The sequence below is a fragment of the Takifugu rubripes genome, chromosome 6 (assembly GCF_901000725.2).
Source record: "Takifugu rubripes chromosome 6, fTakRub1.2, whole genome shotgun sequence".
Lineage (NCBI taxonomy): Eukaryota > Metazoa > Chordata > Actinopteri > Tetraodontiformes > Tetraodontidae > Takifugu > Takifugu rubripes.
The window spans coordinates 218,398-245,923 of record NC_042290.1 but is presented as its reverse complement, the minus strand read 5'-3'; the positions used below and the strand labels follow the sequence as shown (position 1 = coordinate 245,923).

At 41.8% G+C, this 27,526-nt stretch overlaps 1 protein-coding gene and 1 non-coding gene across 2 annotated transcripts; both read right to left on the bottom strand.

Moving 5' to 3' along the window:
- Positions 1-1,583: 1,583 nt before the first annotated feature.
- Positions 1,584-5,299, bottom strand: fjun (transcription factor AP-1). The gene is made up of 2 exons (XR_003888828.1): positions 5,048-5,299; positions 1,584-3,521 (listed from the first exon to the last, which is right to left on the bottom strand). It is a non-coding gene; the product is annotated as a transcription factor AP-1 (transcript).
- A 2,878-nt stretch (positions 5,300-8,177) lies between these two features.
- crata (carnitine O-acetyltransferase a) lies at positions 8,178-27,203 on the bottom strand. The gene is given in 15 exon segments (XM_029837678.1): positions 8,178-8,777; positions 8,779-8,874; positions 9,003-9,140; positions 10,382-10,444; positions 10,652-10,787; positions 11,966-12,088; positions 12,177-12,296; positions 12,438-12,538; positions 12,687-12,865; positions 20,605-20,779; positions 21,292-21,457; positions 22,450-22,503; positions 22,653-22,771; positions 22,860-23,150; positions 27,177-27,203. Coding segments are annotated over 15 exon segments (1,893 nt in total). The 5' UTR covers positions 27,189-27,203; the 3' UTR covers positions 8,178-8,657.
- Between the last annotated feature and the right edge of the window lie 323 nt (positions 27,204-27,526).

The following is a 27,526-nucleotide window of genomic DNA, read 5'->3' as shown; positions in this document are numbered from 1 at the left end:
ATAATTGGAAAATTAAGGAATCAAGTGGGACAGACAGAAAGAATGGAGTACTTTTTAGACAACAGAATGGAAATGATCAAATGGACCCCATTTATTGGAGTGTCTGGCAAGCAACAGGAGGGAGAGTTGGACTCAACCATGAAGTTGTTGGAAGTTAGAGAATCAGAGAGTTTTGTAACTTTCAGTATCAAGTGTATATCTTGACTGGAGTATCTGAGGACATGAAATGATTACTGGGAAAATAGCTTGGGCAAAACAAGTGAGAGATGTCAGAAATGGATGCGTTTTTAAACATTCACTGTTATATTCTTTCTCTACTTTTAGATTTGTTTTCTTTTACATTCTTCCTCAGTTCTCATTTCTCTGCCATGTGTCTCCGTTTATAAAAGAAAACAAATCCAGGAAGTTGCTTGACAATTTTTGTCATCTATAAAATCTAAATGTGTACAATATGCATCTATTCGGCTAGAAACCATGGTTTTATTCCAGATTGTCTAGTTACAAACAGCAGAATTTTTCCATTACTTATATAATGACCCAAACATCTCAACACATCAGAAAAAGCAAGGGAGGACTAAACAATATCTGTGTTACAAAAAGTTATAGAAATCAAATGTTTGATTAAGTCAAACAAGCCATTACACATGTATGATGTCCCAACATTGATAACAGCAGTTTTTCATACAATAATACAAAAATATAGTTGTCACATATAGTTGACACATCAAAAACTTTGTTCAAGGTTAAAAAAAAGAGATAATCCTGTAACAACAGTTTGAAAATGCAACAAATGTAAACTGTGGCTAATGTAAACTCTAAATGAATGAATGAATGAATGAATGAATGAAAAAAATAAATAAATAAATAAATAAATAAATAAATAAATAAATAAATAGTGAAACATATTATCTTATTTTGTTTGTTTGTCTTTTGTTATTAAGAGCCCAGTTTGTGCTTTCCCCACTATGATGCACACTATGGTGCCGTGTTAACACTGTTGCTTCACTGAAAGAAGGTCCAAAAAAAGGACCCCGGAAACCACATTCTGAGTGGAACTGCATGTTCTCACTGTGTCTTTGTAGGTTCTCAACAGATAACCCAGCTTCCTTCCATTGTCCAAAGACATACATCTGGACTAGATGGACTCTAGCAACATTTCCAGGAAATAGCAGAAAAGAATGGGTAAAATGTGCAACATCCAGTTCTAAACCTTTTTGTGGCAGAAGCTCACCATTCACGTCAAAACAATCAACTTGGTATTAAATCAAAAGTCTGAAAAGATTAAAACTCAACATGCTATCAAAACAAGTGCATTAAATTGTTTCAATGTATTTACAAAATGCAATTGGAAGTGAACTAGCCTGATTAACACCTAATGAAACATTTTCCCATTTCATTCATGATCAGATTTCCTCAAAATAAATGATGACTTAATATTTTTGAACAAAATAAACAAATCAGCATTCATAGAAATACAACTATGAATGTCTGCCTCAAAAAATCTAAGATCTCAGATACGAATGTCTCCATGGGAATATTTGAGGTCTCGAGTTAAAAGGTATCTGCTCAAAATGAAGCTTTACGAGTTTTAAAAATACGTTTATTCGATTTTTGACTTTGAGCAGTAAAAAACAAACGAAAAAAAAGATACTAATAAAATGCCACTCCATTATGGGTATGAGGGAAGAACAGAAAAAAACATGGTAATGGACAATCATCAGATCACAAAACAAACTGCAGCAGAACAACAACCTTCTGATGATGAAGATGAATTAAAATGAACTGCTATATCTTTAATATAAATTACATATATGATATCTCTTTTGAAGCGTATCTTTCCACTTGCGTGCAATAGTTGTTGAGAAATGTTGGTCCTATACAATAAACATATTGAGAGATTCAGATCCAGTAAATGAAAGCTAACAATTTATAGAGAATAAATTAAATATTAAAATAGCAAAGTGTCATCTTATTGTATATAACAGAATTCAACTAAATGAAATGAATGACTCTTGTAATGAGAAATTTCACTAAATATATGGCACATCAATCTCTTTCTCTTTTCCTCTCTCTCTCTCTCTCTCTCTCTCACACACACACAACACACACCACACGCACACAACCACACCACACACACACACAAACACATACACAACATCTTAATATGAGAAACACCTCCCCTCTTTGCGTCTGACTTGTTGGCCTTGTCTCCTTCTCCTCTCAAAGAGTGCAGACCTCCGCTGTAGCGGGTGTATGTAAGTCAGAGATTCTCTTCTGTCTTTTTGCTGTACCGCTGATATCTAGTGCTATGCTTGCACAGATTTGCAGTAAAAGCTAAGCTTCAAATCACAACCATACCTTTGTCTAAGGACCTTTATTGTATTTTCCCCCCTCTCCTCAGCAATCATCCTCACTTCCTGCATCTCCTCCTCCAGACTTGGGTGCAGATGTCAACCAACAGCAATCTGACAGCCATTGGTGACATGACTCATGACCTTCTGCCTTCAGCTGAGCAACCTGCTCACGCAGCATGGCAGCCAGTGGAAGCCAGGTCCGAGTTCTGAGACTTCAGAACCTTCACCTTCTCCTCCAGACGAGAGATCCTCTCCAGCTTCCGCTTTCGACACTTTGACGCTGCAATACGGTTACGAAGCTTCTTGCGCTCTGCTTTGATTCGCTCTTGCGTCTCCAAGTCAATTGGAGAGAGTGAGGGTGGGGAACTAGGGTCACCTGGTGGGTAAGGACCTTCTGGAACAGTCTGAGGGGTGTCCAACCCTCGAAGGTGCTGCGGAGGAGGTCCGGCCCCAGCATGGTTATGGCTGCTGTATTGCCATTGCTACTCCAGAGTATGCCATGGGACTGGGATTGTAACTGCCAAGGTTGGTGTAGACAGGCATTTCTCCACTTGAAATCAAGTTCTCTGATAGTTAGCCTGCAGGGATGATGTTGAGGGTGACGATGGTGACATATGGCTGTTTCCAACAAGCTGGTTCTGCTTATGGAGATCAGCAAGTGCTTTGACGAAGCCATCAGCAAATCCCTCTTGTTCATTGGTAGCCTGGTTGCGATAAATGAAGGGGAATTGGCATTTGACACAGGGCATGTGGCCACCAGTCCCTGGTTGGACTGAACGATCAAGTGCTCAAGGTCAGGAGAAGTGAGCTTCAACAGATTTATATCTTCTGAAGGTGCTGCGGATGTCATTAGAGAAGTATTGCCAGTGGGAACCAAGTTGTTTGGGTTTCCATTTCTTTCCTCCTGTAGGAACACCTCCACCCAACTGATTGCCCCCCACCACTGCCAAAGGCTTCTTGTTAATGAGCATTTTGTGTCCTGAATACCGCTCAAAATCAGCAATTTCGCTAAAGTTAGGGATTGTGGATGAGTCGTCGTGGTAGAAAGGTGTATCCATCTTGGCAGTCACTGACATAGAGGTGTTCGAGAGGAAGACTTCATAATCAGATAACCTAATTATCGCAGCAGATTGAAATGTTCCACTGGCATTTGCAGGATGAAGGTGCCTGCCAAGATAAAATGTGTCTGTTAGAGAGGAAGGACATCGAGATTCCACTTAATATTTTATAGAAACAAATGTTTATGTTCCTTTTACAGTGATTTAATAAAATTATCAGTTTGCAGATTTAAAACTTAATCAGGTCAGCTTTAATAACATTTATATGGCTCTATTGCACTGCAATGTTATTTAATCCTTTTATTTACCTATTACTCTGTCTCTCGCTGTCACTGTGACCTTACACATTAATGATGAACTCAAATTGGCCATCAAATCAGTCATTTTTACATTAATTATAGAAAGTGACTTTGTAAGTTGTGCATTATAAGAGCTCTTCTCTTCACTGTGTTGTATTTACCTGTTGATGATTGATGTACCCTACATAGTGCCCTCAATGTATCCCATAATGCAATGCAAAAAGTAGACAACTGGACAACTGGTAATTCCTATCAAAAAGCAATATATCCCATCATCCTTTGTGGTCACACACAAGAAGCTAGTCATGATGCCAAGTATTAATTAATAACTAAGTTGAATATTAGTGACATAATTGTGCATCAGCAACAAACAGTGTTTGAATTTATAAATCTGTGGGAAAAAATAAAATTATTCAGCAGGGACTGATGTCAATCTGGTTCAAATTTATTGAGATGATATAACTTAGATGAGCGCATCATGAGTGAGTGTCTGAACATGAAATTTCAGCTTATCAGTAACTGCGCTAATGGTTCATGTGAGCCCAAGCACTATACTCCATAGTGACTATTGGATTGGAAACAGAGAAGATGTTTTATGGAGGTAGAAGATGAGTGTAAAGATTGTAAAGTTCTCTGAGGACTGTCTGTCTGTCTGACTGTCTGTCTGTCTGTCTGTTTACAAGCCAATGTGCAGACATAAAACATTTTTTCCCATATTAAAGTGATTCTACTTAACAGTGTGCATCTGTTGTTTGGTGTCACTGCTGTCTAGTTTTCATTAAAGAACTTTCAACGTTATTATACTACTGGAGGCGAGTTTAAGAATTAGCGCCCTCTTGTGGACAGGGCAGGTCTCATCTTCGGCGTCAGTGAGCGATGACACCACCGTGTATGAAAAAATCAGCCTGACTGTCGATGTTTGAACGCAATTCGCTCTCTGCTGTTTTATCTTGTGGCACACTTCAATGAAAATACGATTAAAAAAACACCTTTCTGACGGTTAGACACACTTTTGACACAAATACGCCAGCAATTATTTGAATTTGAAGAGCTATTTTAAAAACATTTGCGTAAAACATGAGTCTCTTTTTGAAATGGGACAGTTCTCTTTATCTGTAACGTGACGTGCGTTTTAGCTCTCAGTAGTTGAGCGGTTCCGACCTTCTGAAGTTAACGGCGGAGAAGAGCGCGACGGGCGGCGCTGCCGAGTGTTCCCCTCGCCCCGAACAGAGAAGGACCGTTACAAGCGAAAACACCAGCAGGAGACGGCACCATGCAGCGGGACATTTCAATGATAGTCTAGAGTCCTTATGTGAAAAAGATGATGGATACTTACAGAGAGGAGAGCGATGCTGACGGGAAACCAGAGAGTGAGTCAGAGAGGAGGGGGGATGGGGGGCGCGCTCACGTCTCCACTTATTTATGCGGTCATCAAAAATATAGCAAATAACCAGACCCATCTGCCAAAAGTCTGCCTAAAGTTTTCACCAGATCTGGTGAATACCAGAGAATAATACATAAGCTCGTCTCCTAGAACCCGTTAAACCTTTGCGCACTTGAGTAACATTTTGTAATGTGTATGGATGCGTTCCTGTGGTGGTTTGAGGCAATTACTGATTGTGAGGACAGTAAAAATGTTTGATAAATTGGAACTTAAAGCATCCTTACTGCCACCTGGTGGACGGCTGTAAAAGGTTTCAACAATGAAAACAGCTTTAGTCAATTTTATAACCTCCATTATAAATGAAACTTCCAGGACCAAAGACCTACTTCTCATAAACAGGCCAAACAAGCGTGAGCGTGTTTTTTTTTTGTGGAAAAAAAAATCAACCCTCAAATTCTTCAGAGGGTAATGTGTGCTGCATTGTGGAAATATAACTTTTTTCCTGTAAAATATTACTTATTGCAATTAGAAGTGACCTCACAAACCTCCAACTCACTGGAAATGACTTTCTGAATTGAGCTCCAATGAATTAATTGGAACTTAACTTCGAGGTCATTTGGCTGTTGCTATAAGGACATGGGAAAACAAAACTCAAGTTGTCGACTGCAATGATAACATCTGCAGAAACACTTAAGGTGATATCACACTGTGCATGAAGCAAAAAACAGAGGAGAAATAGAAAAAGATCTTCCAGTTAAGGTCTTGCTCTCTGAAGTAGCAGCGAATGTCTTCCTCTGGACATGTGAATCCAACACTGTTTCTCTTCCAATTTATTTGTGAATGAATTGGTAATGAAGGCACTACTGGTATGCTTTGCCGGCCTTCTCCTTTACCAAAGAGTGGTTAGCCTTTAGCCCTGAATCAAACAGTGCATTGTAACTAAACAGACATGGTCAGTTTCCACAGCAGTTCCTGGGTCTGTGACCACATGGCCAGTTAGAGGGTCTTACGTAGAAAGAGACGTGTACGTGCCCTGTGATTGGACAAGCACATGTGAGAAACTAAACGGCTCAACTTGGCAAAATCTCGCTACCAAAAGTGATCGCTGCATTTTTACTGTACGATGGCTGAAGGAGAAGGGATACATTTGACTGTAAATATCGCTGTGTCCACTGCTTCTATTTCAGCAGTCATCTTCAATAAACTTCAAAACGACAAGGTAAGACATAAACATTGATGGTGATCTTGGGCTACAAATTTTTGGCGCAAGGATATCTCAGGAGTGATCTGAAGGTGGTTGGTTGGTGGGCTTGGTTACAGCGAACTTCCAGGAATCCAGGAGAGTTTTTCAGCTCCAGAATATTCCCCTGTAAATGTTCCAGCTAGTTTGGAAGCTGGAACATTTACTAAGAGCACAATAAATGAAACTGTCGGTCTTTCGTATCTGGACTAATAATTTAGAAATTTGGGGGTTTGAAGTCAATGTCAATACAAATGTCAGGCAGCAGACAAGAACCCAAGAGCGACACCAGAGTTCGGTTGAACACAGCTTTATTATCAGGAACCGAAGGCAGACAGGATATTCTGGGGAACAGGCAGAGTTGTCAGAAACAGGCAGGGTCGAAACCAGGAAAACAGGCAGGCAGGCAGGAAAACACTGGAGAGTCATGTGGAACACAGAGGACAATCTGGCAGGGAGGCAGTGTAGCGCAGGGAACTATAAGGGCTCGTGATTACAGATTCGCCACAGGTGCGCGGAGTGAGCGAGGACACAAGGGCGGGTTCGCCCTCGGCTGTGACAACAAAAATCAGGAACGGTTGATTTTTCTGCTGAGCTTGATCCATCACAAAAGAAATTAATCTTTTTGTGATTATAGTGTATTTGTAATTGATAATGTGTTCCCTCAGGACATGTCTCCTTTACCTTCCTGCAAGTGTAAAGTCTGCTGAGCGATTATATCATATTTGATTTTCTTGTAGTTTTATTTATTTAGGGCCTCTATAACTTCACCACTCCCTCCCACCCACCCACACACACACACACACACACACACACGCTTCTCGTTGCTTTGAGCGATCAGAATGGAGAGATCACTAAAATATAAAACTCCAACAATGTCATGCTACACATCCCGCCATATATGCAACCTCGCTGGGCCAGTCATCCGCGCTTGTATGGTTTTTTCATACCGCCGCTATACAGATGACACCCAGTTGTACTTTGCTTTTACCCTGGATAATCCCTCAATCTCAGTTCTCTTGGATATAGTTGGAATTGATTTATTTAAGATATGGACGATGCACATTATTCTCATGAATATAAGAAAAGTTGTTTTTCTAGCAGCATTGGCTAATTTCCACCTGTAGTTCCTTGGCAAGTAAGAACAGATGACGAAAACAATATTGAAACTGTGGGGGGGGGGGGGGGGGGGGGGGGGGGGGTAATATGACGAGGTCGGCACCTACGCCACCTGGAGGAAAATATTCAAGTTTGACCGTGGTCCAATTTTATATACCCACTGCAATAATGTTAAAAAAACCCCAAAAGAACCCCAATGCAACACAACTTATTAATGCTCCATTAATAAAATTCACCACTACACTCATCACAACATCTTGTCTCTTGCCCAAATCTTGGAGTCATGATTGAGTTTTTTTTTATCGTGTAGCCTCAGTCTGTGGGTCGTGCTACTATCATTATATATTGTACACACTCTATACTGTTGAGGGTAGCAACAATCATGTGATTTACTACAACCTAAATAGTGCCTGTGAGGAAGTCACACGGGCATGGTGTTAGTTCCTGAACCAACTTTTTCTGCATCAAAGTCCATCATGGACTTGTTGGAAGTTTGTTGTTGTTTGGTGTAATCTTGCCACAGTGACTCTTGATTTCCAGTAAGTGGACTCCATTTCTAGTACTGAGCTCAAAATGAATTTCAAACATCATTTCTGCTACCCATGCCATCCCATAGATGTGACAGCTGTTTTGGATAGCTTTCACTATGCTTAAAATCTAGTTTTATTTTTGATTCAGTTAACATATTACAAGTGCTAACAAATAATCACATTAGGAAGATAATTAAGGTTGAAATGTTTCAATTATCACAACACAGCATAAAGAGAAAATTTGGACACAAACGTTTTAAGGCCAAAGCATGAACCGTTTGAGAGGGATCAAAAAATCCCTCTCAAACTAGCAACATAATCGACATAAATGGAAACTGAATCTGGACCAATATGGTAAATTATGGACAGAAATTTAGAAGAAAGCACTTTAATGAGATCCGACTGTAGATGTTGAGTGCTGCTCTTTCAGAAAATGTGTAAATCAGTCTTCATGGAGAATAAAACTCATGAAAACATTAAACAGCTCAACTTTAAAGTGCATGACAGAAATTTGTGAAAATAAAACAAATATTGCCAATTGCAGCTTAGTCATCTTGTTCCAGGCATGAGCAATGTATCAACATCAACCAGTAACTTTCGACACCTTGATAATGATTACAATGACAGTAGAATCCTCAGGGCAATGACTGACACCCGTCCTACGTTGTGCACTTCACAGTTTAGCTCTTGGGCTTTGTTCTAGCAGTGTCCTCATGTCCAGCAGGGCATCCATTATAGCCTGGGCCAGATGCATCACGTTGGTCTCTTCACAGGTGTTAAAGGATGACACTGCCAAAGTTGATGTGATCATTCATAGGATTGTAGCACACGCCATAGCCATCAGACACAACAGGACCAAAACACATGACACAGTCTGTCTTGGATGGAACCTGGAATAAAAATGAAAATAGGGAAGTTAAGGTTAATAGCTCTAATATTTGACCATATTTCATAATAATGCAAGTGTAAGACCATCCTGCATCGTTGCCATTACATCATTTTCAAGCACTGCGCAAACCTGACTGGTAGACAGCTTGAAGTGTAAGGCCTTATTATAGGCTTTATCAGCAAATATGGCAGGTAGCGGCAGTTTGTTTTCAAGTGCTGTCATTTTCAGTCCGAGAAGGTGTCTGTCAATGGCCTGGCCGTTGATTGCCTGCAGAGACAAAGGCAGTTATTTCACTTTTCAGACCTCATTATTGTTGGGAAATGACTTTCATTGTTCAGAAAGGGACATATAAATCAATTGGATTAAACAAGAAAAAAAAAAAGAAAAAATCAGAAAAAAAACAAAACATCAATTTACTCGGTATTCTCTAATCTCTGATCCAGAGGGCAAACATGGGCCTTTTCCACTAGTACCTACTCAGCCCAGCTCCACATGGTGTGGGTTTCTCCAGTAGACATACAAGATACAAAAAGTAGTACCTACTCCTTCAGGGTTACAAGCATGGCGAGTCCAGTCTAAATGTAAACAGGCCATTCTGTGATTGTGGTCTTTATTAAAAGTAATCGTGTGCAATGAATGGGTATCGGTTATTGGTATCGGTGAAGTATCATGACTACCGTACTTGTAGTATAAGCGTGCAGTATCGCCTGATACTAGTATTGGTGCATCTCTAGGTAAAACTGTTTTTTAATGGTTACAATGACATGCTTTATAACACTTAAGTTGAGTGTGTATTTTTGATAGAGACCAACTACAGTTAGGATTTTGTAAACAGTCTGGATAAAGCAATTACTGTATCATGATTTCTGTCATTGTAGTTAAGGCCTCATTATGCCTCTGCGTAACGTTGTCATTGTTTCTTCTAAGAGCAATGTCTTGTACAAGACTCGCTAATTAAATCGCAACGGGATAGGCTGTAAATAAAAGTTGCAAAGAGAAACAGACGTGAGTCCCCTAAAAATGCTGCACCCCTTACCATTTAAGTGGAAAGTTGCACAGCAAACCAGAAGCATAAATGATGAACCTCAATGTTTTGCTGACAGAATATGCAGCAGCACAACGAGGCTTTTGGGCTCAAGAAAAATGAGTAGAATGGTTGAAACCAAACATTTAACAGGCATGTTTTGATGCACCAAAACATGCCTGATAAATGTTTGATGCAATGATGAGATACTGTCGCATCAATGTCTTTAAAAGGGGTGTCCACATTGTGATGGTGCTCACCTGTAATGGAAAATCACTGGTACCCTACCGTTCTGAAACACACATTATCCTCTTGGTTCAGTTGGTTCTGACTACAGAGTGCCAAAGAACCAACCTCTGTTCACGCTCTGCCCGTGTGTTAAATGTGTTTCAATTTTTCATAAAATTTATGAACTTGGGTTAATTTGTGAAGCATTTTAGCAATGTTGTTACTGTCAAAAAGGCATAGGGCTGTAAATACTCACCATATTAGTATATAACCTATGTGCATTTACTGCTTTTACCAAAAGATCAACCTTCTCTGTGTTCTGTAGAAAAACAAAACAAAAAAACCAACAGTTTGACAAGAGTTTGATTTGTTAGATGTAAAGATATTAAACGTGCTTTTCCCTAATGCACTTAGTATTCCTTACATTGATACTCTGGGTCTACTCATGATCAACAAATGTGTGCATTGACATTAATAGAAAAGAAGAAGTGCAAAACTATATGAACATTCTGTGCTAGAACCTAACCTGCTTATGATGATCATCAAAAGCTTTGACAAAGGCCGCTGAGGCATTGGAGGCAGATCGGATTGTATCTGTGCGGCCCAGTCGAAACATACGCAGGGAGGCGCTCTCATATGTGGCACAGCATTGATGGTACATTCTACCACAACAAACCGAAAATTGGTAAAATTTGAATCCTTTTACACACAGAAACATAGTAATCAATTATTAATTAAATATAATGGACCAAGGTAGTTTCAGAATACCCTCAGGAATTTGGCAATGTTCTGCTATTTGTTCCTTCACTGAGAGGTAAATCACAGGATTGTTGCTACCTCAACAGTATAGAGTGTGTACAATATATAGTGATAGTTCCAAACCAGTCTGCTGTATTTATTTAATATAAACACTTGAAGATTGGCTGAAAACTCTGACCATCAACAGAAAACCTCAATAGAAGGTCACACAGCTGTGGATCTAAAATAATAAACACACACAGCCAAAAACATGAAAAGACGATTGAGGCAAAAATAATGACACACGGAGGCAGAAAATAAGAGATGTGGAACCGAGAGGGGAGATTATAAAGGAAATCAAGTAACTGAAGAAGACCTCTCCCCCAGTGATGAGCTGGCCTTTGTTCTCCAAGACTATTGGGACTAAAGAGAAATGTGCAGGAATGACGAGGTCCATCCAAATAAAGATCCCTGTGGCTTCTCCAGTTCCCAACATTTCAATGTGAACATATTCACTGGCACTGACGGCTTCACTGTACTGAAAAAGAATTTGCATCCTTCCTGATGTGCTTTGATCTTTTGCATATTTTTTGTACTCATGTCGCTTTTCAGATCATCAAACACTGTTTAATACAATACAAAGATGAACCACCAAGGTACCAAACCCACAATGAACACATAGGGCCCTGCGATGAACTGGCAACTCATCCAGGGGGAACCTGCCTTCACCCATATTGTGCCATCTTGGAAATGGGATGCCCAGGTTTAGGAGGTATAGATTTAAACTGATTCCTCCCATGCTTGATCTCTCTCAGCCAGAAGTAAATATCGCCCTGACTAGCACCAGAATGACCATGGAATGAATAGAGGAAAAATAAATAATTCTAGGGCTGGGTGAATGATTTTATGTCTTTCAAGTAATGTCTAACAGGTGCTGCAGGACAATTTACAGTGTGAAAGTATTTTGTATCGATACAACCAGACAATTAAATGATGATGAATGTGATGAGTCAAGTAAGTTATTAGGAGAATATTTTATCCTCTCAGGAGTTTATTCTGGTGTTCATTTCAAAAAGAATGCATCTCCATACATGTATCTTACCTGTAGTAGGCCAACTGTAGTGCCACCTGTATGAAAGCATCTGGGCTCATGCTATGGGATTTAGGCAGATTTTTCCCGAACTGATCAAAAACCGCAACCTTCATATCAACATCTTGGGCCAATCTATAGGAATGTTAGGACAGTGAGATCAGCTTTATTCTCCATATCTGGAGTATGACCATGCATATGTCAGACCAGGATGTGACCTCACATATCCATGCTTTTCTTGGCTTCATCAATGTCTCTCCTGATCTCAGGTGTGATATTAAAGTGTAGTTTCTGGGGCTCTGGTAAAGGCACCTTGACATGCTGGGTTATCTCAGATTTCCTCCTGTTAGCAAAAACAACAAAATGGATAAACAATAAAAGACGTCAAAAACTTTAACAAGGAAATTCATTTTTCCGTCATTTAAAGAGCCTTTTTTGAACTCTACAAGTCTATAGAGCCCAAACCTTCTTGTGACCTACTCACGTGTACTCCACAACATGATCAATCAGAGCCACTATGGGAGGGCCTTCAGCTGGAGCATGTTCATAGTTTGCACCACAAGTTCCATCCTCTCCGACAATAAACTGTAAGAAATGTTAGCTGCATAAACACTGCATAAAGAAGCACGTGTTATGATGTGGTACTTATATTAAATTCCAAAGCAATTTCCATGTCTGAGTACAAGGTCAAAGTAGTGGTTAGTTGCAGCCATATATTGCTTGTGTGTTTCACCTGCAGAGTCTTATCAAACCAGCGGTTGCAGCTGTTCCACTGGCTGCCTCCTCCATGTAGCATCTGGATAGCAGCACAGCTGCGGTACATTTCAGTTGCCACTTTGGGCATTGCTCCATCCAAACAGAGGGTGAAGATGCTCCTTTGAATAGCAGAGACTGACTCTTGGTTCTTTTTGTCTAGAAAAAGGAACAAACATTCAGATTTACTGACCACACATACACACTCATATATTCCTCTAGAGACCTAAAGCACTGAGGAGAGAATAACACTGTGCCAATGGCTGTTGTGTGGATGCATATGTGTCTGTGGCCTGGACCACATGGGAGCAAGTCATGGAACGGAAAGTCACATGCTTTGATTTCTGACAGGCAGACCCACAAATGCATAATGTTCCTTGTCCAGGCAGGATACAAAATGGGGCAAAATGGCATCCCCAAATTGCCTGAAATGCCCATGTAGGGGGACCTTGGAGCACATCCTAAGCTGCTGCCTATTAGCTCTTGAGCAAGATCTGGCCACACAACTAGGGTATGAAAACCATCACAGAAACATCATCCCGGGAATCAGCAGCAGGGGACTATGCCCCACTACCAGGTCGCTCTCTCTGGAGCAGGCTAGAGAGCATCTGACAAGAAGCTCAGGAGCAAGGTGAATGTCCATCAAGGTCAGCTGCAGCAGATTTGTAGGTCAGTCACTCTACAAGACCTTGAGTGACCTGGACATTACCGGAGTTGAAAGGAGAAGAGTTATCAAGAACATCATCGAGGAAGCCAAGATAGATGAACGTGCATCAGGAGAACCATGGGAAGTAGTTTGTGCCTGCTGAACACAAACCGAGTCTGATCAACCGTGGCTGGATCGCATGCTGCTCAGGAGCATCCAAGATTTCTACCAATGCTTTAAAACTCCTCTATATATTTTTCTGAGGTGTCATCGCTAATTCAGAAATCCAAGACCACGACTTGTCTTTTAGATCGCATCCAAACACACCTGTTGAAGGATGTACCCCGGTCCTACAAGGTGGCAGTGATTAAGCCGTTGCTTAAAAACCATCACTGGATCCTGATGTATTAGCAAACTATAGGCCGATATCCAACCTTCCTTTTATCTCTAAAATTCTAGAGAAGGTTGTGGTGACTCAGTTACTGGAGCACCTGCAGAGAAACAGCATGTTTGAGATGTTTCAGTCAGGCTTTAGAGCTCACTACAGCACAGAAACAGCACTTCTTAAAGTTACTAATGATCTTCTCATAGCTTCAGATCATGGACTGGTCTCTATGCTGGTTCTGCTGGACCTCAGTGCTGCTTTTGATACAGTTGATCACAGCATCCTGTTACATAGACTGGAACATGTGATTGGCATTAAAGGGACAGCACTAGACTGGTTTAGATCATATTCATCTGATAGATACCAGTTTGTGCATGTCCATGGCTTTCCCTCTTCATACAGTAGGGATAGCCATGGAGTTCCTCAAGGTTCTGTACTTGGACCAATCCTTTTCACCTTGTACATGCTACCCTTAGGGAACATTATTTGGCAGCATGGGATAAATTTTCTTCTTTATTTATCTTTATTTATTTATATAGCGTCTTATACAATCAAAATTGTTTCAAGGCGCTTTCCAGAATCCCAGGGCCTGACCCCAGACAAGCAACAGTGGCAAGGAAAAACTCCCCTTTAACAGGAAGAAACCTTGAGCAGGACCAGGCTCATGTAGGGGGACCCTCCTGCTGATGGCCGGCTGGGTAAAGAGAGAGGAGAAGGGGGAGGACAGGTAGAGGATAGAATAGGTAGGAGAGGAGAGGGGTAGAGGAGAGGAGAAGTAGAGTGGAGGGGAGGTAGAGGAGAGGAGAGGAGAAGGAGGAGGAGGGGAAAGAGGAGAGGAAAGAAGAGGAGAGGGAGAGGAAAAGGAGAAGGAGGGGGAGAGGAGAGGAGAGGAGAGGAGAGGAGAGGAGAGGAGAGGGAGAGGGAGAGGAGAGGCACAGAGCACAGAAACACACACAAAAAATATGATGCACAATCACTTCAGCGGGGCCGGAGGTCATTATGCAGCTCTGAGGGCGGCGATACCTGTAAATAAATAGAGGGGGGGGGGGGAGAGAAGCAGAAAAACTACACAAGAATCAGCATAACTAGTCTGCTTGATGAGGAGAGGAAAGGAGAGGAAAGGAGAGGAAACCATGACCCAGTGGAGTGACAGAGGCCTGTCAGGTGATCATGTTTCCGGACCCCGGCAGCCTTGGCCTATAACAGCATAACTAAGATGTTAACCTAATGATTAGACGACCCCTGGGTATGATAATTTGCCTGTCTATGATAGAAACTGGAACTACTGAATTAGTAACAATAAGCTTTTTGAAAGAGGTAGGTTTTGAGTCTGATCTTAAAGTAGCGATGGAGTCAGCCTCCCGTACCTGGACAGGGAGATGGTTCCATAGCAGGGGGGCCTGGTAGCTAAATGCTCGGCCCCCCATTCTACTCCTGGAAACTCTGGGAACCACAAGTAGACCAGCATTCTGAGAGCGGAGCGGTCTATTGGGCTGGTAAGGTATCACTAGCTCCTCCAGGTAGGATGGAGCTAGGCCTCTGAGGACCTTGTAGGTCAAAAGAAGGGTTTTAAAAATTATTCTAAATTTAACGGGCAGCCAATGAAGAGACGCCAGTACAGGAGTAATGTGATCTCTTTTGTCAATACCTGTCAGAACTCTGGCTGCAGCATTTTGGATCAACTGGAGGCTTCTTAAAGAGTTGTTTGGACACCCTGATAATAAGGAGTTACAGTAGTCCAGCCTGGAAGTAACAAATGCATGGACTAACTTTTCAGCATCATGCCGCGTCAGCAGTTTCCTGATCTTTGTGATGTTCCTCAAGTGAAAAAAGGCACTTCTAGAGACTAATTTAATGTGTGAGTTGAAGGAGAGATTTTGATCAAAAGTTACTCCTAGATTCCTCACAGAGAGACTAGATGTTAATGAGATACCATCTAGAGTGATCATGTGATCTAATCTATCCCTGAGAGGTTCAGGACCAAACACCACGACCTCAGTTTTTCCTGGGTTAAGGAGGAGGAAATTTGAAGACATCCAGGACTTTATGTCTTTAAGACAGGTCTGGAGCTTCACTAACTTCTCTGTCTCCTCGAGTTTCATGGATAAATAGAGCTGAGTGTCATCAGCATAACAATGAAAATTTATCCCATGCTGCCGAATAATGTTCCCTAAGGGAAGCATGTACAATGTGAAGAGGATTGGTCCGAGTACAGAACCTTGAGGAACTCCATGGCTAACCCTACTGTATGAGGAGGGAACACCATGGACATGGGCAAACTGGTATCTATCAGATAAGTATGATCTAAACCAGTCTAGTGCTGTCCCTTTAATCCCAATCACATGTTCCAGTCTCTGTAACAGGATGCTGTGATCAACTGTATCAAAAGCAGCACTGAGGTCCAGCAGAACCAGCATAGAGACCAGTCCATGATCGGAAGCTATGAGAAGATCATTAGTGACTTTAAGAAGTGCTGTTTCTGTGCTGTAGTGAGCTCTAAAGCCTGACTGAAACATCTCAAACAGGCTGTTTCCTCTGCAGGTGCTCCAGTAACTGAGTCACCACCACCTTCTCTAGAACTTTAGAGATAAAAGGAAGGTTGGATATTGGCCTATAATTTGCTAAGACATCGGGATCCAGTGATGGTTTTTTAAGCAACGGCTTAATCACTGCCACCTTGTAGGACCGGGGTACATAACCTGACACTAAAGAACCATTGATCTGGTCCAGGATAGAACTGCCTATCAATGGTAAAACATCCTTCAACAGGTGTGTTGGGATGGGATCTAAAAGACACGTGGTGGTCTTGGATTTCTGAATTAGCGATGACGCCTCAGAAAAATATATAGGGCTGAAGGAGCTTAAGGGCTCGTTGGAGGCCCTGTATGTTCCCACAGTCGGCACATCTGGTGATGGTCCAGTTGTTGGGATGGCCTGGTTAGCTTTCTCTCTGATAGCTAGAACTTTATCAGTGAAGAAGCTCATGAAGTCTTCACCACTAAGGGAAGAAGGGATACGTGGATCTAAAACACTGTGACTCTTAGTTAATTTGGCCACAGTGCTGAAAAGAAACCTGGGGTTGTTCTTATTTTCCTCAATCAAAGAAGAAAAATAAGCTGTTCTAGCCTTGCGAAGGGCCTTTTTGTAAACTACTAGACAGTCTTTCCAGGCTACATGTTAGCTGTCTATTTTACAAGAATGCCACTTCCTTTCCAGTCTTCGCACTTTCTGCTTGAGGGTCCTGATATGTGAATTATACCAGGGGGCACACCTCCTCTGATTTACTATTTTCTTTTTCAGGGGGGCAACAGAATCAAGCGTGATTCTCAGTGAGGTTGCTGCACCTTCAGCAATAGAGTAAACCTCAGCAGGGCTAAGATTATAATGATTTATCCCTGGGGAAACACACGGTGGTCCTGGGATCAGCACAGGGATCACTTCCTTAAACTTAGCTACAGCATTATCTGAAAGACATCTGCTATAGTAAGACTGAGCTCTGAGCATAGAAGAATCCTTAATCATAAATGTAAAAGTGATCAAAGAATGGTCTGACAGGACTGGGTTTTGAGGGAACACTGACACATGTTCTACCTCAACACCATAAGTCAGAACTAGATCTAGGGTGTGGTTAAAGCTGTGAGTTGGTTGGTTTATCTGCTGGAGGAAACCAACTGACTCAAGTAATGAAATGAAGCCATTTCTAAAGCTGTCATTTATAACGTCCATATGGATATTAAAGTCTCCAATGATAATGACTTTTTCCGTTCTAAGGACCAAGTCAGATAAGAAATCAGAGAACTCAGACAGGAACTCTGAATGTGGCCCAGCAGGGGGCCGATATACAACTACAAACAGAAGTGGCTTTTCTGTCCTCCAGTTCAGATGGGTGATGCCAAGAGTCAGGCTTTCAAATGAACTGAAGCTATGTTTTGGTCTGGGATTAATTAATAACTTGGAGTGATAGATTGCTGCCACTCCCCCTCCTCGACCAGTAACACGTGGAATATGATAATTAAGATGGGTAGGAGGAGTAGATTCATTTAAGCTCACATACTCCTCCTCCTGAAGCCAGGTCTCAGTAAGACAAAATAAATCAATGTGATGATCCGCTATCAGGTCGTGCACTAACAGGGATTTACACAAAAGAGATCTAATATTTAACAGTCCACACTTAATTGTGATATTAGTTTCTGCAACTTGTGCTTCAGGATTAATTTTAGTAAGATTTTGGTGATTGACCGCTCCCCCACTCTGTGCTTGGTGAACTTTTAACCGTGGAACAGAGACTACCTTTATAGTGTTAAATATGTTATTGTTGGTGGATGAGGGTTCTAAGGAAGCAGCAGAGAGGTGTGTAAGACTACAACTCTGCATCCTGGTCTGGACCCTGGATTGTCAGGTCACTTTGGGTCTAATAAAATTAGCCAGATTACTAGAAATGAGAGAAGCACCATCTCGCGTGGGATGGACACTGTCTCTCCTAATCAGACCAGGTTTTCCCCAAAAGGTGCTCCAATTGTCTATAAAGGCCACCTGGTTATCGGGGCACCACCGTGACAGCCAGCGACGAAGCGATGACATGCGGCTAAACATCTCATCGCTGGCCAGATTGGGGAGGGGACCAGAGAATGCTACGGAGTCCGACATCATAAATTTTCAATTTTGCTGATGACACTCAGCTTTATCTATCCATGAAACCAGATAAGACAGAGAAGTTAGTGAAGCTTCAGACCTGTCTTAAAGACATAAAGGATCAGGAAACTACTGACGCTGCATGATGCTGAAAAGTTAATCCATGCATTTGTTACTTCCAGGCTGGACTATTGTAATTCTTTATTATCAGGGTGTCCAAACAACTCTTTAAGAAGCCTCCAGGTGATCCAAAATGCTGCAGCTTGAGTTCTGACAGGTATTGACAAAAGAGATCACATTACTCCTGTCCTGACGTCTCTTCATTGGCTGCCCATTAAATTTAGAATAATTTTTAAAATCCTTTTGACCTACAAGGTCCTCAGAGGCCTAGCTCCATCCTACCTGGAGGAGCTAGTGACACCTTACCAACCCAATAGACCACTCCGCTCTCAGAATGCTGGTCTACTTGTGGTCCCCAGAGTCTCTCGAGGTAGAATGGGGGGGGCGAGCATTTAGCTACCAGGCCCCCCTGCTGTGGAACCAGCTCCCTGTCCAGGTACGGGAGGCTGACTCCATCACTTTTAAAATTAGGCTTAAAAACCTTCCTCTTTCAAAAAGCGTATTGTCACTAATTCCGTAGTCCCAGTTACTATCATAGACAGACAAATTATCATACTTAAGGGGTCGTCTGATTATTAGGTTAACATCTTAATTATGCTGTTATAGGTCAAGGCTGCCGGGGTCCAGAAACATGATCACCTGACAGGCCTCCGTCACCCTACTGGGAAATCCTATCATCTCCTCTACTCCTCACTAAGTAGACTAGTGATGTTATTTCTTGTGTAGTTTTTCTGGCCCACCCCCACCTTCTGTATTCATCTACAGATATCGCCGCCTTCAGAGCTGCATACTGACCTCTGATCCCGCTGACCCACTCAACTTGCACCTTATTATAATGTATTTCTGTATGTATTGCTGTATGTATTGTACTGTATTGTATGATCTATGCCTATTCTCTCCTCTCCTCTACCTGTCCTCCCACTTCTCCTCTCTCTCTACCCAGCCGGCCATCAGCAGGAGGGTCCCCCTATATGAGCCCGATCGTGCTCAAGCTTTCTTCCTGTTAAAGGGGAGTTTTTCCTGCCACTGTTGCTTGTCTGGGGTTAGGCCCTGGGATTCTGTAAAGCGCCTAGAAAGAATTTTGATTGTAACAGACGCTATATGAATAAAGATTGATTGATTGATGTGAGTGAGTCTGTTTGATTAAATCACTTGAAATCCATTCTTAAAAAAAAACAAAAAAAAAAAAAAAAAACTTCCTGTCCTTTCCATGTACCCCACTTTGTTCCTTGATTTTCCAATAATCATCCTTGGCGTTTTAAGGTTTTCACCATAACATGTCTATGCCTGCTGGTTCCTCTGAGCGCCCAACAGAAATCTCCTGGTAAGCCTTAGTTCAGGTCCCACAGTGTAAAGCCACCTTCTCTCATCTTAGAGGCATCTATACATCAGGTATAGATGCCTCTAAGATGAGAGAAGGTGGATCAGGGTATCATCTTATTTGTAGCCTTCATTATTTATTTTGTAAAAGTAAGAAAACACACACCGTCAAAGTTGCAGGGTTTTAAGTTGCAGGTTTGAGTTTTTTGAAACCTGTTGCTTTGTGTCTTCACCAATGCCAAACCGCTGGCTAATCACAACAACGCAATGTCTGTAATGTTGTAACTTACCTCCTTCACCTCTGAACCCTAAAATACCCCGGACGCAATTGCAGTGCCTCTACGCTCCGAAGCGGCGGCGGTTTTCATTCAAATCAACGCATATACAGTATGTACATTGGATGCGGCTCTCTTCTGATCAATGGTGCCAAAGGGACCCGCACTTTCAAAATAGTTTCATGAAAAATAAATCTGATACACAATAAATAAGCTGTCAGTTTGACATTTGAGTAGAAATAATGGTTTTAAACATATTAAAGGCACACAAATTGGAACGAGTACATCCTGTCAGGGCCGCAGCTGAAGAACCAACTGGTGTATTAAGGTGGAGGACGGAGAGAACACGCAGCTGGTCTGGTCCACAATCACCCTATTATTGGGCTAAATACCTGAACGTACTGGGCTGTGTTATTGGAACACCGAAGAAGCAGGCACCGAATGCACAAAAATGCAAGTAGAGCTGATACCATCAGTGGAAATGAGGCATAATTTGCACTAAAGCATCGTGTAAGCTCACCACTTATCAGTTTGGTGTAGACCTTTCCCCAGGAATCCCGGTGTTGGCTGGTGAGGATCCCAACAGGCTCCTCAGCGGCCTGCTGTGAGGAGTCACAAATTCTCTCCAGCTGAACACAAAGCTGATCAGTGGTCAGTGGTGTCCCATCAGTATTGTACACATCGAGCATGAAGAACTGATTCCAGGAGGTGGGAACAGAGAATACAACTGTCAAAATGAGAACGCCTGTATGTCAGCTGAAACTCTGAAACATGGGTGATCTAACAGGACAGTGGCTGATAACACTGCAGCATGAACAACAGAATGGCTTAAGAAAAACCAAATCTGCCTTTTAGAGGTGGAGTCAGAGCCCAGATTGCAACCCCAAAAAGATGCTTTTGAGCGATGTGAAGAAAAGCCACACATATGACCAAAAGCAGTTCTGTCAGGAAGAAAACTAAGGAGGTGAAGCAAAGCCTTGGAATTGCTTTGCTTCAGAAAATAAATTACCGGTAGAATAAATTGGATCTAAGATCCTGAAACCCCCAGTGCAACTCATTTAAAAATGTTGCTAAAAAGTGAGGATGAATGTGAACAAAATGAAGCTGATCTAAACGGAAGGCTGGATTAAGGACCCCTAACTGAGAGAAGTGGAGTGTTCTGAAATGACCAAACCAAGCTGACCCTGGTTTAGATTAACTTTCTTACCTGAAAATTGTGGATGACACTGATGTGTTTGGGGGGCCTGGAGCTTTTGGCATGGTTCACAACAGAGTCTTTCTTTAGTCCAGGGATACGACAGGATGACAGGACCTCATAGTACTGGTTCATACACAGAGGCTTCCCTCCAAGACACTCCACTGGAAGTGTCTCACTGAAACATACAAGCTGCATTACTAAACACATCAGTCTCTACAGTACATGAGCTAAATTGTTGACCAAACTGGGGCTCCCCACACACAAAGTCATTTTAGACTTAAAAACTGCAATAAGAATAATAATCTATAGATAAAACTACAATAAGTGTGAAGCTGAAAGCCAAATGAAGAGATTAAACACATAATGTCAGTTTGAAAAGTTGGGTGTTTTAAAATGTGATACTTAAAGAGGCGACAGATTGTGTTTAATGGAAGAAGGGGGCGAGCCACTGATGGTCTCTACCACAAGCAGATAAGAGAATGGACGTGGAACAGATCAGAGATAAAGTGGGATGAGGTTGATAATGGACTAAAATATGTTTTTATACATATTTCCTGCAGGACAGGTAATACAAAAGTGTAACATTTATGGGTCAAACTATGCTGGTGCATGGCATGCTGCACAGTATTATCATATTCTTATGAAAGTCTCTAGATATGATAGGAAAAAAAGAGTAACTTTGGATAGTACTTTGGATTTGGGGTTTCACATGCATACATGAGGGAACTACCGCCCCCCCCAAACTGGGTAACAGACACACTCATTCTAGTGAATAGTTGCATTTTAACAGCGAGCACTGTGTGTGTCTCTATGTCTAGAGCATCCCAGAATCACCATGCCACACTGTTGCATTGGAGATATAGCGGTTTTTCAGTGACTACACTTCCACGCTTCAATCCACATTGCCCAGATCAGACCAGACCAAAAGAAGCAACCTAGGATAATGAATTACAGACTGTAAACTCTTATTGTTTCCAAAATCATATCACACACCATTACAAGTTGCAAAAGCAAGGTTAAGAAATTACAAAAGATTTTGCCATAAATATTAAGTTCCATTAAGTTGATTATCATTATGTAATATACCATATGGTAGCTGTCCCCGCGTGCTTTTTTGATATGACAAAGACAGGACAGTGGTTAGCCAAATGGGGAAACACTACTCACTTGTCAATTATTGTCTTAAAGTCCAGGACACCTGCAATGAGTTTAGCAGCAAACCTGGACAAAATGAAGGGGAGTGAACTTAGTTGTTTGATCTGCAACATAAATTCATATGAAACTGCATAACCTTTAACCATTGCATTTGAACTGAATGACATAACATTTTCTATGATTGTCTGACATTTTTTCCACTATCTGTTTATTACCTTATTTGTCCTCGTTTATCTCTGAAATTCATACAAGGTAAGACCAAGCCAGGACTTGAATGAACCACCACAGGCAGTCGGTATGTAAGATAAGCAACTTGCACCCACCACTCTGACAGCTACAGGCAAAATAAAGAATTAGAGAAACATAAATGTCACGTGAGCATTAATGCAAACACTGGGGTCATCGCCCATCCAGAAGCTTACCCAGTTCTCACAATTTTGGGCCCTTTCTTCCAGAGCACGCTGCAGCCTCCTTCCAACTCCCCCAGCCTTCTTAAACTCCTCCACCAGCTCTTTAGTGTGCTCCAGCTCATCTGCATCCAATATGGGCTCCAGTGCTGTGATGTAACGCTCACATGTCTGTTGCAGAGCAGGGACAGGCAGGGAGGGCAGCCCCTTCTGATGGGTCAGATATCTTCCTCTGACTCGTGTTGCTGACACTGGCTTTACTAGGTGACAGGGTTTCATTAGACCACAGGGTTGCCCCACCTTCATCTAAAAGATACAAAAGGACTGTTGGAAAAAGGGGAGAAACACTTTCAAAGAGTCTACTTCTCCAATGACCTCAGGTTTTAGAAGAAAAAAAAAATATTCAAAAATAATACCAAAACAGAATCTCTTCTAAAGAAGTAATGTTCTTTTAGCCCAGCTTTGGAATTTCTTTGGGTGATTAAAATGCACACATTCTTCCAGCACAGAATTAATTTGAGCAGCTGGCTGTGTAGTACAGACAAAAATGTAAAAAAATAAAACTAAAACTGAGATTTTACCCAGGATTTGAAAACATACCTCAGGAGACATATTTTCCCTGTGGTAGGATGAATAACTCCAGATATGAAAGCTTTTTTTCATTACAGTGGGACCTCTACTTACAAAATTAATTGGTTCCGGAAGTTGTTTCGTAACCTGAAAATTATGTAAGTAGAGATGCGTTTTCCATGTAAATGCCCTAATATATTTCAAGTCCCCAAAAATTCAGTCATATTTCTTTTTTTATAAATCATAAAAATGCATCAAAACATGTAACAAATACATGTTACAATTACATTACCGCACAATAAATGTAGGAATTCAGTGCAAGGCTTCTCCAGGAACAAAATAAACTTTATTACAGGCTAATCTTACATTAGCCGTCATTACTAGCAACGAACGTTAACACTTGTGGTAACACCGCCATCTAATGGACAAACATTCGAACACCAACAATAAATCCCGATTCCGGCCATATTCTTTGGCAAGATCAACCAAACGCATCCCTTTTTCATGCTTTTCTATTATTTCTTGCTTCGTTTGTATGGACAAAAAAACACTCTTCTTCTTCTTTTCTTCTTTTTCACTTTTCTCCATCACTTTCCTGGGGTCCATAGCGAATAAAAGTTAAACGAAGACGACGCTGAGATATACACAAACCTGTACAGATTGACGTCGCTCCTAGCCAATGGGATGACAGGAAGATGCTAGGCGATAGCCAATGGCAGAGCAGCTACAAGCATGTTTACGTTCGCTAAACTCCGCAAGCTGCGAGTAGCAGGGTAGCGTATTTTTTCCGCATGTAGAGACATTCGTAAGTAGAGGTCCCACTGTACTTTATCAGCACCAAAATCAGAATGAAATACATAATAAAGCACAGCCAAAACAAGGGCGTGAAACACCCCTTCAACTCATAATCCTCCCGGGTGTGAGATATACTCATGTGCCAGCCACACAGCCCCCCAAACACCCAATGGGAAACCAGGGGCAAACGTCAGTCCCTTCTCCTGTTCGTCACCAGCCTACAGGTTTGGCAGGTTGATCCAGACAGGGGACCTGGGCCAGTAACAGAACCTCGCCCACCACCAAATGTGCTGGTTTAAGACTATTCAAGGTTCCGCACTCCCTATGAAGACAATTCAAGGTTCCGCACTCCCTACAAAGACTATTCACAGTTCCACACTCCCTACGAAGACTATTCAAGGTTCCGCACTCCCTACGTCCTCCCAAATCCAACAACAAACCTCTTGGAGCCTGTCTCCAAGACCCTGTGTGCCCAGGGAGGTTGTCAGTGCTAACCAAGCTCCAAACCCAATTGGGCTGTCCTGTCAGAGGTGATGTCAGCTGGGAAGTCAAAACGGTGACCCATACTGAAACAGACGCACGGGCCACATCCATGGATGTCATAGAAGACCAAGGAACTGCATTTTGCCATCTGGTAGTTTGATCCACCACAGTAAGTGGGTGTCTAAAATTCTATGAGGGAATTAAAGGGCCCGCCAGGTCCACATCCATGTGGGCAAAACGCCAGGTGTGCTGGTGCACCGTAACGCACTGATAGGCCCCACAAGCAGCCGCCTATTCTCTGAAGTTTTTATGGAGATCAGGCCACACAAACTTGGATCCAACCAGCTTCACTTTGGCCCAGACTCCCGGGTGTGAACCCAGTCAAAAACTCTACGGCGCCAGGTCACAGGCACAATGGGGTGGGGGCGATCCATGGAAATGTTGCAGAGGGGTATAAGTGTAGTGCCATCCATTGACCACGGGCTGCTTGACCACTACTCCCATGCCCGCGCACTGATAGGCCCCTCAAGCAGCCCCCCATTCTCTGAAGTTTTTATGGAGATCAGGCCACACAAACTTGGATGCAACCAGCTTCACTTTGGCCCAGACTCCCGGGTGTGAACCCAGTCAAAAGCTCTAAGTGTAGTGCCATCCATTGACCACGGGCTGCTTGACCCGTTGTATAGTGTATTTTTGTGTGTGTTTCTGTGCTCTGTGCCTCTCCTCGCCTCTCCTTCTCCCCTCCTCTCCTCTCCTCTTCCCCCTCCTTCTCCTTCTCCTCTCCTACCTAGTCTATCCTCTACCTGTCCTCCCCCTTCTCCTCTCTCTCTACCCAGCCAGCCATCAGCAGGAGGGTCCCCCTACATGAGCCTGGTCCTGCTCAAGGTTTCTTCCTGTTAAAGGGGAGTTTTTCCTTGCCACTGTTGCTTGTCTGGGGTTAGGCTCTGGGATTCTGGAAAGCGCCTTGAAACAATTTTGATTGTATAAGACGTATATAAAGAAAGATAGATAGATAGATAGATAGATAGATAGATAGATTGATAGATTGATTGATTGATTGATTGATTGATTGATAGATTGATAGATTGATAGATTGATTGATTGATTGATAGATTGATAGATTGATAGATTGATTGATAGATTGATAGATTGATAGATTGATAGATTGATTGATTGATTGATTGATTGACCACTACTCCCATGCCCACTTCTGACGTGTCCCAACTCTTAAATTGTTCGTCAACAAAGTATCTAAAAGGGGTTTAAGGCTTCTCAGATTAACATTGAAATGTGGAGGCACACGCATGCACACCCCCCACCCCCCTACACACACACACACACACACACACACACACACACACACACACACACACACACACACACACCATCTCTCTCCCTCCAACCTCAATAAATAACATTGTTTGCTGTCAGTGGCAATTACAGCAAGAAGTGATGTTATTTAATGCCCTACACATACTCCCGTAGTTTTATGTTAAAGAAATTATTCTTATTTATCTAGTTATATATAGTTTAATATGTCAGATTTAATGACACCGAACAAGTCTTTAACTCTGAAACAAGGACTAGATTTATGAATGTATTAAGCTCGAACATTCCAACTAACTGAATTCACTTGTTTATTTTCAGCCGCACGGAGTAATAGTGAACGCCACAACATTACCTTTGCCCTAGTTAGCTTTGCTAGCTTAGTTAAATAATAGCTCTTAATATATTGTCGTAAAGTTGTCTAACACCGGTGGCAATATTGATAATGTCACAGTTCGGGGAAAGCCGGTTAAGACCCATATTAAAACTGTAATCAGTACACACATAGAACATACATTACTCACCACAACTCTGCTGCATATACCCCACATTCTGTTACATTAAAAAACACTCAGGAGAAAGCGACCGTCACTCAGCGTTACCGCGGCCACTGGCTGTGTCCGAAACCACACACTCGTTCCCTATTCACTACTCACTACATGGGGGACATGGATTGAGTGAACTACGTAGCGCACTCAATTCAAAATTAGCTTTCGGATACTACGGACACTACGGCGCACGTAAAATGACGTAATGTTGTCGCATAATAATAACGAATCGTTCCCCGGGAAAAGTGGCCAGGTCCATTTAATTATTTTAACCCATCCGAAACATACCCAAACACATTCAGCGATCGTTTCTTTGAAAATGCAATATTTTACCCTATTATAATCTTTATATAATAATAATAGATTAAAATATTAATGTCAATAACAATAACATAACACTTCCTTATTATCTCAAATAATTAGTGTCCGGTGACATTTCCGGTGACGTAATCTAATAAGATGCTTATAGTCGTGTATAAATAAATAAATAAAGGCAAAACATATATTTAAAATGGAGGCAGCAATGTTCCACTAAAGTGAAAGAATTTTACGCTCTAGTAAGATATGTGAAACAAATAGCATATAATAATAATAACATAATATTACATACATTGTACGTCATTACTGCTCGTTTACCCGCCATCGACAGATTACCACGTGATACCGTAAAGACTGATGGGATATATTACCGAGTTCGGGTGCATCGGTTGTACACTACTTTTTGCAGTGCATTGTGGGATACATTGAGTGCACTCGCGATGCTCACTAAGAATTCGGACACTATTTCAAAATGGCGTCCACACGATTGAGTGCACTATGTAGGGTATAGGGGGTGGTTTCGGACACAGCCACTGTCATGTAGTGTTGCCCCGCGCACTATCTGAACCCGGAACTTGCTCGGAATCATCTCGCTTCTGCGCATGTGCCAATGTTTTAGGCGCTCTCCCTGCGCCTGAACGC